The sequence below is a fragment of the Xyrauchen texanus genome, chromosome 2 (assembly GCF_025860055.1).
Source record: "Xyrauchen texanus isolate HMW12.3.18 chromosome 2, RBS_HiC_50CHRs, whole genome shotgun sequence".
Lineage (NCBI taxonomy): Eukaryota > Metazoa > Chordata > Actinopteri > Cypriniformes > Catostomidae > Xyrauchen > Xyrauchen texanus.
In genome coordinates, this window is record NC_068277.1 from 39,494,304 (window position 1) to 39,507,487 (window position 13,184).

General features: G+C 37.5%; 1 protein-coding gene across 1 annotated transcript in view; it reads right to left on the reverse strand.

Moving 5' to 3' along the window:
- Positions 1-389: 389 nt before the first annotated feature.
- Positions 390-13,184, reverse strand: part of LOC127653138 (ubiquitin-protein ligase E3C-like) — a 40,098-nt gene continuing 27,303 nt past the window's right edge. Inside the window, exons 19-24 of the mRNA XM_052139693.1 lie at positions 12,910-13,157; positions 9,223-9,435; positions 8,325-8,513; positions 8,102-8,168; positions 6,023-6,153; positions 390-2,595 (exon numbers count right to left, since the gene is read on the reverse strand). Of these exons, the coding sequence (XP_051995653.1) occupies positions 2,425-2,595; positions 6,023-6,153; positions 8,102-8,168; positions 8,325-8,513; positions 9,223-9,435; positions 12,910-13,157 (1,019 nt within the window). The 3' untranslated portion in view covers positions 390-2,424. The remainder of the gene's footprint in view (positions 2,596-6,022; positions 6,154-8,101; positions 8,169-8,324; positions 8,514-9,222; positions 9,436-12,909; positions 13,158-13,184) is intronic.

The window sequence follows — 13,184 nt, forward strand, 5'->3', positions numbered from 1 at the left end:
TAACGTAGATTACAGTACATTGCACACTCTTCTCGCTTCAGTTACAAATGCTATCAGACCTTCTTAATATCAAGGTTTTATACAACAAATTCCTCTTAATTCTCTTAAATTAAATCTTTTAACTTTTCATAGTCTGGGGTGAAATGATTTGACCTTAAGTGCAATAGTAACAGTTCTAAAAGCTAAAATACCTTTGGTATATCTTTGCGCATGGGTATGATTGATTTCCAGCGGCATTAAGTTTGCGAGCAATAATCCATTATAAGGTAATAGGCACAAATAAATCTCCTCATAATTGAGATCAATCCCTCATAGCTATAGAACAAGTTTTTTTTTAGCTTGCTGCTAAAATGCTGAAGATTCTTCAGAGGAGGAGTCTAGAGACTCAAGTCATTCTAGATAGTGCATATGTGAGGAGGGTGAGATTCAGATCAAGGGTGGGGGAGTATATGGAGTTGATCCAAGGAGGAATAAAAGATCTCCCTGCTCTCCGACCATCTCTTGCTCTCATAGCAGGTCCCTATTAGATTTATGTCAAATGCACACACCCTTAATTTATGTTGTACGGATAATGCATCTGTGGTCTTGAGCAACCTCCCTTCTTTTTCCATCACTTGACGTTTCTTTAATTATATGTCAAAGGCCATAACATTTTGAAAGAGATTCTCGATATCAACGTTTTGTTTTTTCTCATGTTCAACTTAAAAAAACAAAACAAATGCAGATATCTCCAATGCAAATACAAACTCGAAACAGATTTAATCATTTCCATACACTCTGGTACATATTAACACATTTCTTTGTCACTGCTGTTTGTCATTCAAAAAAAAATCATTTAGGGCACATACATTTAAAGTAAAAATCTGCAAACTTACATCTTTACACACAACTCCTTGTCCTTGCTCATCACCAAGAAGACAAAAACTCTTCACATCAATGCATGTAAACAATCAGATATTCAGCACCTGTTTGTATGATGTCATTCTAATTTACTTCAGCATGGATGCTGGGCTGTTCTTGCCAAACAGAATGACACAGAGAATGTTTATACAAATACCATGAAGGAATACCACGTTAAAAGTTGACATACACATATCCATCATCAGCTCTTTTCCAACCCATCAACATGTCCTCTTGCAGCCATGCTGAACACATTCAGTAAGTAGCAGCAAAAAGCAACTTGAGGATGCTGACAGAAAATACTATTCTCTTCAGTATACTACTGAATTGCTAAGTGCTACAGAAAGATACTGGAATAGTGTCCAGTAGGCAGGCCTTGGCTTCAAAGTTACACCTTTCCTTCATTTACACGTTTGTCAGACATTAAAAACCCTAGAAAAAACTTGCATGTTCTCAATTTTTGCATTATTGCACAAATACCAGCATCATTATGCATTTACAAAATGCATAACCACAAGTGTGGACTTTATTTTGGGAGGGGGGATAAACAGAACGGACATAAACTTGAGGCCTGAAATCTCAAAAACAGGCCTGATTGTTGCAACTGCTCTTAAATGTAATTTTAGCAAACTGGAATAATCTATTACACAGTGCTGTTAAAAAAATACCTATTTGTTCCAAGTGTAATGAAAGACCATTCTTTCAGTAAAAAGTCATTATTTTACCATGATTAAAACAAGATGACAATACACCATTTTCACCCTTTTTAACCTCACACATCAAGGTTTGAACTGCCATGACTCTTACCTATTTAACTCCTTTTTTGGAGGAACATTAGTCATAAAATAAGTTTTGGACTGGAAAATTATTCATTCAATATTCAGCAAATGCTACACTGTAGGCCCTGTATAAAGGAATGTGCATTTTTACTGGTACAGCTAATGTGGTGTGACCCTATATTCAGGCATGCTGATATAATGTAGAAGCTTTAGTTTTAGCTTGTTCTTGAGTTAGCGAGACTAATGCATGCATCTTTATTGGCGAACACTCAATATTTGCTGCACTATGTTGACAGAGCAGCTGAAAATGTAAAACTCGGGTTCTTAAAAATGTACTATCAAGAATGAAGGAAAAGCTACAGGTAATCTTTGCATTGCCATTTTTATTCTGTTGTCCACTGTATCTTCAACATTCAGATGTTCCTGTTCAGTGTTAGTGCTTTTGACCAGATGCCTTCTGGGATGCCGCTTCAACTGCTGTTCCATTATCACAAGTTCAGTCTCTTTTAAATAAAAATAAAATTGAGCATATAAAGTACTATTCCATACCACAACTTAAAATGGCCCTTCTGGATTTCTCTGTCTTTTGTCCTCTGTTTTTATTTCCCAACACCTTCTGCAAATCACTGCAGAATCACAGCAGAGACACAGTCTGTCCATTCTGGTCCCTTCCTATCTGGTCACCATGACAAAAGCCGTAGCTTCTTGTCTGGATTCCAAGACCATCAAGGAGATGACTCGTTTCTCAGCTGAGCTCAAAGCCAGCAGAGCATTCAATAGCATAGAGTAACTTGTTCCTCATTTGCTGAGGGTCACAGAACTCAGGCAGCTTGAGAAGGTTCATGCAGGTGCTAGCCGTAGGGAGACGCTCCAGGTCAGTGCCTCCATTATGGATGCAGAAGGCTGGGTAGAGCTCCTAAACACAAAGAGAAAGCTGAGTGTACCTAATTAAGCATGTCTTATGAGCAGCAATTACTCTACCAGGCAAAACACATATGAAGAAAAAAAAACATGCCTTTTAGGGCTGTCAACATTGCTGAGAAACTACATTTTTTTACTTAGATTTTTACTAATTCTAATTACATTTAAATTGTAAGGGCATTATTTCAATTAGGGGGAAAAGCTATAAATTATTAAATCAAAAGATTGAGCCAGTTTATATCCATACATTTGAATCAATAGTTCTATGCATACTTGTGCCATTCAAAAAATCTAAACTAGCCACAAATTTGTCACTCGTTATTTTTACATGTAAATGAGTTTTTGATTCAAAAATGTTTGCCAGATATTTGCAGATCTTCACCTGTAGAGGTAAACCTTTGGCAACAATGGACAATTTGCTGCAAATGAAAAATATCAGTGGCAAGTTTGTGGCAAACTCTAGATTTTCGTTTTGGTACTCAAGCTTCAAAATTCCGTCAGTACCACAGTGTTTTTCATTACAGTTGTTTGTACAGTAGTAATATTCAGAGATAGTAGTGGTATTCAGTTAAAATCTGTTGTGAAGTGTCATTTGTTTGCCTCTAACTCCCCATAGTAACGGCATGCATCTAAGCACAGTGCTGCAAAAGGGGATGTTCAAACAAGACGCTAGACGGAGCGGAACAGAATGGAATAGAACGCGAGAATCTTGAGATGCACTTTTTGAAATTGAACTCCTTTCATGACACAGCATTTTAAAAGGCACTGCTTATGCTGCGAAAGTTTGATAAGAGAGCAAGACACAATGGCTGAAGACCTCATCATCTTCAGCACTTTAAAACGCATCTAAAATTCGAATTCACAGTTTTTGCATTCTAATGTGCATTTTTCACGAATTTTAATAACACTGCCTTAACGTCTTTGGAGGAGACAGATATTAGCCATTCTAGAATTTCCACAAGCTGTGCTGTTGAATTTACAATGCCCCCTCTTTCCAAAACCCCACACTCCAAAGATACCAAATTAGCTTTTGGGTGGTTCTCAATCGGAAGGTAGCAGCCTCATTAAACTGGATATCTCGGCTGCCACATTATCAAGCACCGTCGAAGTCCATCTCAATTGTGAGGACAATGGAAGGCAGCCTCGTTTTGCAGCCTTCATCTGCCATATTTTGGAGGATGCATCACATCAAATGCATTCTTCATGTCCTTCAATCACCCACAATCCCTTGCACATGTCCCAAATTATATAAAAAAAAACAGGCGTAAATCTTTAACGCAGTTATGCATGCTTTTCTTTACTTCAAGATTTATTTGCATTTGCAGCCATGACAATATGTCAAATAAAAATAAGAAGGGCAAGTAGTTGAGACCATACAAATTAAAATATACAAAACATAAAAAAATAACTAAATAAAAGAGCAATTATATGAATTTGAAATGCTTTAAAAGTTTTTTCTATTTTTTTTTTCCCCCGTAAAAGTCTAGGGTTCCGTTTTTTTTTTTTTATATATTTGAAAGGGTTTTGATATAAATTCTAAGATGCAGTGTTTGCAGTGTTGCAAAATGTATTATATAAAGGATTTTTTTGAGTGACTAGATTTGTGAATATAAAAAAAGGCTAAAATAATTGAAAGATAAAGGACATATTTCTCATTTTCTGAAGTATATGTGTTTTCTAAACAAAGTAAAATATCACGTGGTTCTAAGCATAGGGTTTGCCATGCGAAATTATTAGACCATCTCATTCTAGTATTGAATGCTGAGGAGCCTAGCCCACAACCTCAAAAGGACTGGTCTAGGAAGGACACATAAAACAGCCTGATATCATACAGATGCAACAGCTGGGCATACAGCTTTTCAGATCTATGAGGTTGCTGAAAGAAAAACAAGATAATGAAAAAAATTGTGGGGCCTATAACCACATGCGCGCAAGGCTCAACCCCAAAATGAACCTGATTAAACCTGCTTTAACGAGCCAATTTTTCTAACAATTAAGGTATTAAAGTATCGTTGCTTGTCGAGAAAGTGTCACAGTGGGAGCCATCATTTTGAGAAAAGGCTATCCATCATCTTTTTTAAATAGCTTACTCTGACAGGGCTATTTCTCCCCTAATGAATTCTGGGGTGTTTAACGGCACCTAATTAAGGCTGAGCTGGCTGAAGAGGCAGACGAGGTGAGAGGGCATCTCCCCTTGATCTGTCTCTCTTCGTCTTTTTCCTCCCTTACTCATTTCCATCCGTCCCTCAGTCTGTCTGCAGCACCAAAGTCAAATTCATTAAACAGCCCCACTTTAATTTTGGCAGTAACACGTAGCTGTGGAATTGATCAGAAGCCATGATTTCCCCCCCCACCCAGATTCATATAGGCTAAAGTAATCTGCTTTAAACTAATGGCTGCTATTAAAATATGTAATAAAGTCAATGAAATGACAATTACTGTCCTTGGTTAGTCTAAGGAAAGCATAAAAACACATATTTGAGGATATTTCTTTTTCATTTCACTGTTCTACTTATACACCATTTGCTCATCAACATCTTTTGCTGACAGTTTTAGCAACGTTTGATAACACACTTGATACAGTCAATATCAGGAGAAAGCCATTCCAAGTTTAACAGGCCCTTTACTTTTTATTTATAATTTATTTTTGGCATTTTTGTGCATTATTAGACAGATTACAGTGGAGAGGTGACAGGAAACGATACGGGAGAAGAGAGGGCACAGGATCGGGAAAGGACCTCAAAAGCTGGGAATTGAACTCTGGTCACCCACAGTGTACCGTATCACATGTCATGAGCGCAGCTCGCTAGGCTCTGACTAAGAGCCCCTTTATAACTTTTTTATTCAGTCAGATGGACTTCACACACCCAGTGGCATTTGGCAAAGCACCAAATAACAGTACAATGCTAGGGGTCACAAACTCTCTAGCACAAACAGAGACCAAGATAAGCCCTATCCTGATAATGGTTATAATGCGAAAATGATTTGTTACAATGAGCGTGTTTGCTCATACAACCTTGTGTAAATTAACGATGATATGCTGCGTCAAAACATGTACCGTTCATTTAATTATTTCTCCGTTAAGGTAGCACACATCTTGCTGGGAGTAGACTTCTTTGTGGTGAGGAACTGATAACTTTATTGAATAAAAATATAGAAAATGGGACAAAATCATCACCAGGTGCGAGCCAGTATGAACTTCACCTGAACTCAGTGTGTGATAACAGAAGTGGGAGTCATACTGATGCAGCTCAGACACTGGGTTGGGCCGTGTTTGTACATTTCATTTTTGTCCCTTAAAGCAAGTCCAGACACAACAGAACTGACCCTCAGATGTATTCAAAGCATAAACATACCACCTAGAGAAATACCCAAATTTAGTAAAAGTAAAAAAAATTAAATTTTTGTCCAAATTGACTGACCTTGAAGCCAAAGAGCGGAGGCCGCGAGCAGCTTGTCACAAACTTGAGCAGTTTGCGTTTCTCCTCGTCACTGAAGCTCTCCACCACCTCCCAGAAAATTTTGATCACGGGATGATTCACTGAATAACCACCTGAGTAGTAAAGCAGTTAAAGAATTATCTCAGAATGTAAATGTGAGAAATAAAACAACCATATTTGAATTGTCAGATAATCTTTGCAGCATCTCTAAAACCTTGTTCACACCGCCGGCGACATTGCGCAACAAAGCAACACGATTCCATTCATTGGCGACTTCCGGCGACACGTTTAAGTGACCGTTCGTGACGGAGATCTCCGCGCCGATCGGCAAGACAAAGTTGAGAAAAGTTTAACTTTATGCAAATGACAAGCTACATTTGGGTGCAACTACCAATAAGAGTGAGTGGAGTGGAGCTCACATCATCCGTCTCCAGACAGGGAGGCAAGATGTGGAAGTTGAACATTTCTGTGAGCAATTTCACTGTTCTATATAATTTGTCTATAACCGCATACATGATATAGCCTATTAAAAATGATGCATGGAAAACAGTGTAGGCATTCCAAGTGATATATCATTCATCTTGTACACATCATTGAACACTGCTACTCTTTATATAGAACCACTCTCACCTGCTAAATTTTCATTTTTAGAGGCAATAGAACTAATTTTTTGACTAATTAGAAATGATATCTTTAGTTTTAATGGCAGTATAATCTGTAAGCAGAATTTCCAAAGCTACTATGGCCAGATGTGCAGTCCACCAATAACATTAAACCGACAACAGGAGAGACTACCAGCAACACAGATTCGGTCTAGCGACACCAAGCGACAATGTCTTTTGCGGTGTGAACGGGGCATTAGTGTTTATGGGATGCTATCACTCTGTTTAAATGAATTACACAATAAAAATGCAGATTGGTCAATGTAGAGATTTCTGCCTTTGACCTCCTCAAATGGAAGTTAATTGGGATGTTAATCAGTGTCTATGGGTTCAATCATTAAAAGATTTTAGTTCTCACCCTTTCACCTTAAAATACATGAATAAGTTATTTAATAATAACCTCTACCTCTAGGACATTATATTTAATACATGTTTCAGTTTTGTTCTGAAACGTATCTGTTCAAAACAAAGCTTAAAAGCTTAACCACTGTTGTTGATAAGTTTATAAACTAGATGGCAAGTAAAGCAGGTTAGATACTTTGGTCCTGCAGGAATTCAATCACTTATGTACTTATGAATTCAAAAACTCTACTTTACAATTTCCTAGAATGATTATGTTTGTTTCTTATAATCTTATTTAAAACAGTTCTTCTAAAAACAACTTTGCTCTGTGGATCTGCCATCATGAGCATTAAATTAGTTTACAATATGTCTCTGGTGTCAAAAATGGTTGAAAAATGTTTGCCTTTTACATCCTGTTTGAGAGGAAAAGCTGTTTTTAACAGCACTACAAAATAAAAATAAAATAAATGAAATAAACATGCACTCCTAAGTTGCCAGGACAATGTGTATAATTAATATACTAAATATTCACACTTGATCTGTACATGCTTAGACTTTCCCTTACTACTAAATACAGAATGGCCCTTTTCACACTCGGATTGGAACTCGTCACAGTTAGCTAAACTAAAATGGTGGTGAATGGGGGATCATAGTTCATTAAAATTTTCCAACAACAAAAGAAAATTAAATAATTATGCTTTCATATCTTTGCAAAAGAAGATACAAATATCCAGCGCAGGATAACAGCAGGAAGAAGAAGAAACAGACCAAATTTTCTGTCACTCCCTCAGCAGTTGTGTTAGAAGTCTCATCACAGTTATGGTAACTGATTTTTTTAAACGTATTCCAGTGTAATATAATACAAAGTACAAAGTTATAATTTACAATTGGAAATATAAAAAGTTTGCTACATTTATGTAGTTAAAAAAGGCGAAAACACGTCATATCATGTCTGTGAAAAGGGTCCATACATAAAAAAATGTATAACAATCTAACACCTCTGGATAGAAATAAAGACTAGTAAATAAGGCCAAAATAAACCAATTAATCATAGTACCTGAGTAGTTAGTGAATCTCTTCAGATCTTCCAGACAGATAGGCACATGTGCACCAGAAATCAGTACCTGAAAGTATACATGGACATATGTCTAGTACATTTAATTAGAGACACAATGGATTGGTTTGTGTCTGAATGCATGTCCATTCATTACCCCTTTCCCACATCTCCTATGAGTCTATGTTTGTTTGTGTCTGTGTGTGTGTTCCAGCTGAGATGCTACCTGAATTTCCTGCTGATCAAACATGCGCAGCCACTCCAGGTTGAAAACGTTGGACAGGCCCTGCCGAAAGGCCAAGCAGTGTGCTCGGATCTGTTTGTTCAGACGGTAATCGGCCACTAAATGGATGTAGGCTATCCTGTTGGCTGTAGTTATCGGGATGTCCTTTCCCCCTGGTTTAAGCTCAACCACCTGGAAGAAAGAACAAATAGATGGAAGTGTGACAGGCACCATCCGTGCCAAAAGCGTTCCTGTTCTCACGGAGCAGTTTTCTGGGTTAAGTAATGGTTTAATTCTGCATAGAAAGTGGAAAAGTACAGCTGCTAAGGAAAGTGTTGAAGGCATTTCAGGAACACAGAGGAAATTAGTCCATATGTGCTTGACACCCTTTTCACAACAAGCTTTTACCTTGTTATTTTAGGGAGAAAGTAAATAAAAGATGAATATACTAGACAAAGATTTTAAGTAAAAAGTAAAATAAGTAAATAAGTAAAACATGTGAGAATATGAAGTTAACAAAACACTTTTGAAATTCAAATTGATGTACATTTCAAACAAACGTGAAGAGAATACATGATTGCCCTCCATACACTTATGGTAGTTTTCATAGGTTTGGTGGTGAGGAGTGGCACTACTAGATGTTTTGCTGGGAGATTAGCTCTAATGCTATGCTAAGCAGATTCCTTCCAGCATGTATGTTTGAGCGGGTCAACAAAGAAGTTCTTTCAAAGAGGTCTAGAAAGAGACGTGCTTTATCTCCATCAGCAAAGACTAACAACACTTAGATCAATCATTAACAATGCCAGAGAACGAACGAGGGAGAGGGGGAGAGAGTGGGAAAGAGAGAACATACACAAAAGTCAAGCAAATCAGCTCAAAGACGAGAAACAAAGTGTCTCACCTGGGCCTCCCCGAGGTCATTGTTGACCACTGTGAAGTTAAGGCCGAGGTCTTCCACATCACCTTCATAGCTCTTGAGGAAAAGCAGATTTCGATACATCTCTGGGTCTAGAGAGGCCAGATGATGGATGTCCACATCTGCACTGGTGCCTAAGAGCTTCGACAGGAAGAAACTGGCAAATGGCAATTCCACTAGCATGTTTTCATACAGCGCCTGGGGGAAAGGGCGTCAGAAAGAGAGAGTGAGATTTAACCAAGGATGACCCCCAGGAGTATTAAATATGTAATATGCAGCCAGCCACAATGAGCTAAATAGATGGCAAAATCAATGTGACAATATATTCATCTTGTGGGCTAATCCGTCTCAAATACTGACACCTTATATTTAAGCAGCTCAAACTTCAAGAACATCAGTTGTATCCTTAAGTTGTCATTCCATTAAGAAGCACAAGGATGGTGAGTCATAAAAGCTAAAGTACTGCACTAGTCCTAAAAAGACTATATCCGAGGACATTAAAATATACAGGTCTTGAATAAATGATTGTACTAAAATCCCCCGACCACATAAGATAAATGGATTATAAATTTCCCAAATCTCCATAATGCATGAACCTAAAACACACACAAAGGCTGTTAATCAGAGCATTTTCTAAACACAGGTTAATTGTGCATCTTCAAACATGGAACATTTTTTATGCAAAACAATTCACTTAGCATCACTCTTCCCATGAGCCCTGTTGTGGGAACATATGTGCTGTGCCCTCTTGAAACCTATCAATAACGTTGCTCTGGGGAAGAGGCCGCAATAAGCATATGGTGGCATGACGCACAACTATTTTTCAAACCTTCAAGTTATTTATGTGTTTTTATTGTCAGAATTTGTGCCAAAATGACTTGGGATAAAAAGGATTAATGAATGGCCGGGCATTTTAATATAAGTGAGTGCAGTGGCAACGCAATTAATGCAAATTGTGGCACCATCAGGAGAGTAAACGCCAACAACTTAGCAGCTGCCTTCTGTTTCTGCCAAATAAATTTGTTAATTTACAGCATTAAGAATCAATAAAAAATTTAACAGGTTTCAAACACACTTGCCATCAATCAGGAGTTCTGACCTTCTCTTTCCTCTCTGTTGCCCTTTGTAAAGGCACAGTTAAGCACTGCTTGTTGAACTGCAGAACAGTAATGTTTCATTAAATAATGTGTGTGACTGAGAAAGTCAGTCTGTATTTGAGGGCAAGTGTGGACTGTGGAGTATTCATGTGAAAAATATTCACCAGTATAATTCTAAACAAGGGTGAGGAGATTCTTTTATCATATTAGCCAAAAGATTTTATACATGAAAAAATACAAGGGCAGTGGGATGTGTAGAGGTTTGTAAATCATGTCTGTCACACTTGTGTAGAAATCTGTGGAGCTTTCCGGAGAATTCTGCAAGCGCTGATTTCGTGTGGGCCTGCTAACTAGATCTGTCAGTGGCAAACTCTATTAAATCTGAAGATGTGAAATGAAAAGTCGACCCAGCAATAAAAATTCTGTCATAATTTACTCACCCTCATCTCCTTACAATCAACCCACTATGACTTTAATTCGTCCATGGTTTACAAAAGGAGAAATTAGGCAGAACACAGCCTGCTTTATATGGAAAACACAATGAATATGAAAAGCTCTAACATTAACTTTAACATTCAGCCATATATGGTGTGCGTGTGTCTGTGGTGAAGCCGGCACTCAGTAACAGTGATGCAATCCTAATCTATATGTCGTCTTTATAACAGCACTAAACAAATATCAATATTCCACTCTCTCTGCCACGCTTTCACATATTTATGGAGAGAAAAGGAGGGTTAATTGAAAGTCAAATTCAAATCAATCTCCTCACCTTAATTGCTTTGCCCCTTACGAAGGAGTGGGGCAATTGAATGGAATAAGATCAGGAAAATAGGGGTGAGGCTAGTCATTCTTCAGAGTAGCTCAGTTATCCCTGTTCCTTCATACAAAGTGTGTGTATGTGTGTGTTCATTATAGCTTTGTAATAAGTGGCCTGAATTACCTCTTCACAAGTGGTGTTGATGCCCATGACTGTAAAAGAGATCAAAACTCTATTACCGGCGACACAGCGCTGGTTATTTATGGTGCAAACTGATTTAGCGTCCATGGCCAAATGCGATGGCTACACAAACAGAGATGGGGAATCATGGGCTAATGGAGTAGACTAATTGAGCAGCAAGCTTCTTGGCATGAGGTAATTCATCTACCCTTCCCCCGTCAATGCGCTTTGCGATAAACAATCCTGGGCCAGCGCATTAATGAAACTTAAAAAACATTAGTGGCTAATAAATACCAGCTAGCGGACACACAAGACATGGCCAAAATAATAGCATCAATACAATGTGAGTCAGGGAGTAACCATAATAGGAAAACACTAGGTGTAATTAAGAGTCTTGTTTTCCTTGTGGCCAGACAATAATAAGAACTGTTAGTAACAATGATTTTATTGTAGAACATTTTCAGCTTATTATGAACCATTTAAATGGCCTAAGAAATTAGCATGTACCTTTACTGCAGCCAGCTGTACATCTCAATATATGTGATATAAACGGAATTATTTCCGTCCCCCTCCTAATGAACACCTATATAGTGCTACTTTATGTGGCTACTTGACATATGTTCATTAACTACATGTTGATACAATTTTAATTTACCTATTTACTGCAACATTTTGTGGCTACTTGACACATACCATGTTAATTAACGCTATGTGTTGATTAATTATGAATCAACACAAAGTCTTTAGGTTAAAGTTCATATGAACGTTTGGAAAGTGTATATTTTAGGTGCAATTATCCTGTCACCATTCAAGTTTGTTCACCATGCAGTCTTTCATTTAACATGGTCATAAAACCATCAGCATTATAATTCTAAAATAATTAAAATGTAAAAATTGTTTTAGATGGAGTATGACTCATTGGAGGCATGTCAACCTCTTATTATTTGTATTTGATGTCAACTCCAGATATACTTTGACAATGTCTACTTTTGTATTATAATTGCTGATTATGCCATAGCATTGTATAGTATGTCTATACATAAAAACACATGATCCTCTCAAATTGCAAAACTTAGAACCTGAACATTCCAGCAGCAAATTCTTTTTTTCTAAATTAGAAAATGACACAATTGGACAAAGTAATGCAATTGTGAGAAAACTATTCAATTTACAAGTGACCATAAATTTATAATATTTTGAATGAGGTTTCTTAGAGGTTATCTCCAAAATGATCTTACATAATATTAGACAAGGAAAAAATTATTTGGATCAAATGTCACAAATAAACTTTAAACTCCAGTGACCTCATAAATAAAATGCATAAAATCTATAATGGTAATTAAGCCACTCAGCCTGAGACCACCGATTGAACCTGAACTTTGAACTTCAGCATTTATCCAGATGACCTTGTTTGTGTTTGAGTGTGTATGTGAATGAAAGACAGACGAAGACAATAAAGAGGGCAAGAGCAAGAGAGAATCCAATGAAGAGCCACTGCAAGAGTGCAAAAAATTGACTTGCTGTATATGGTCTACATTGAATAGATAAAGACATTTTTAGTAAATTATAGTGAATAGCCACACCAATCAAGGTGTGGATATGCAATACATTATGTGAATTTCTGGAAATATGCCTTACCTTTCCCAATATCCTGCCAAGGAAGTAGTAGTGGCGGGTGAAGGATTCTCCCACAAGCATCTCTGCTGTGGGGTTTGGATAGAGAAGCCCTTCATTAGTTGTCTTAAAGAAGCCTTGGTTTGGGTTAAAACCCGATTTCAACAGCTCATTCAAAAACTCTCTGAATATTCCTCCACCATCAATGCCAGCTTCATCTAGCCCATGAGCATTGAGCAGATGAACCCTGATTCTCTTCTTTAGATCAGGCTCTGAAATAAACAGAGAGAGGCCATTTG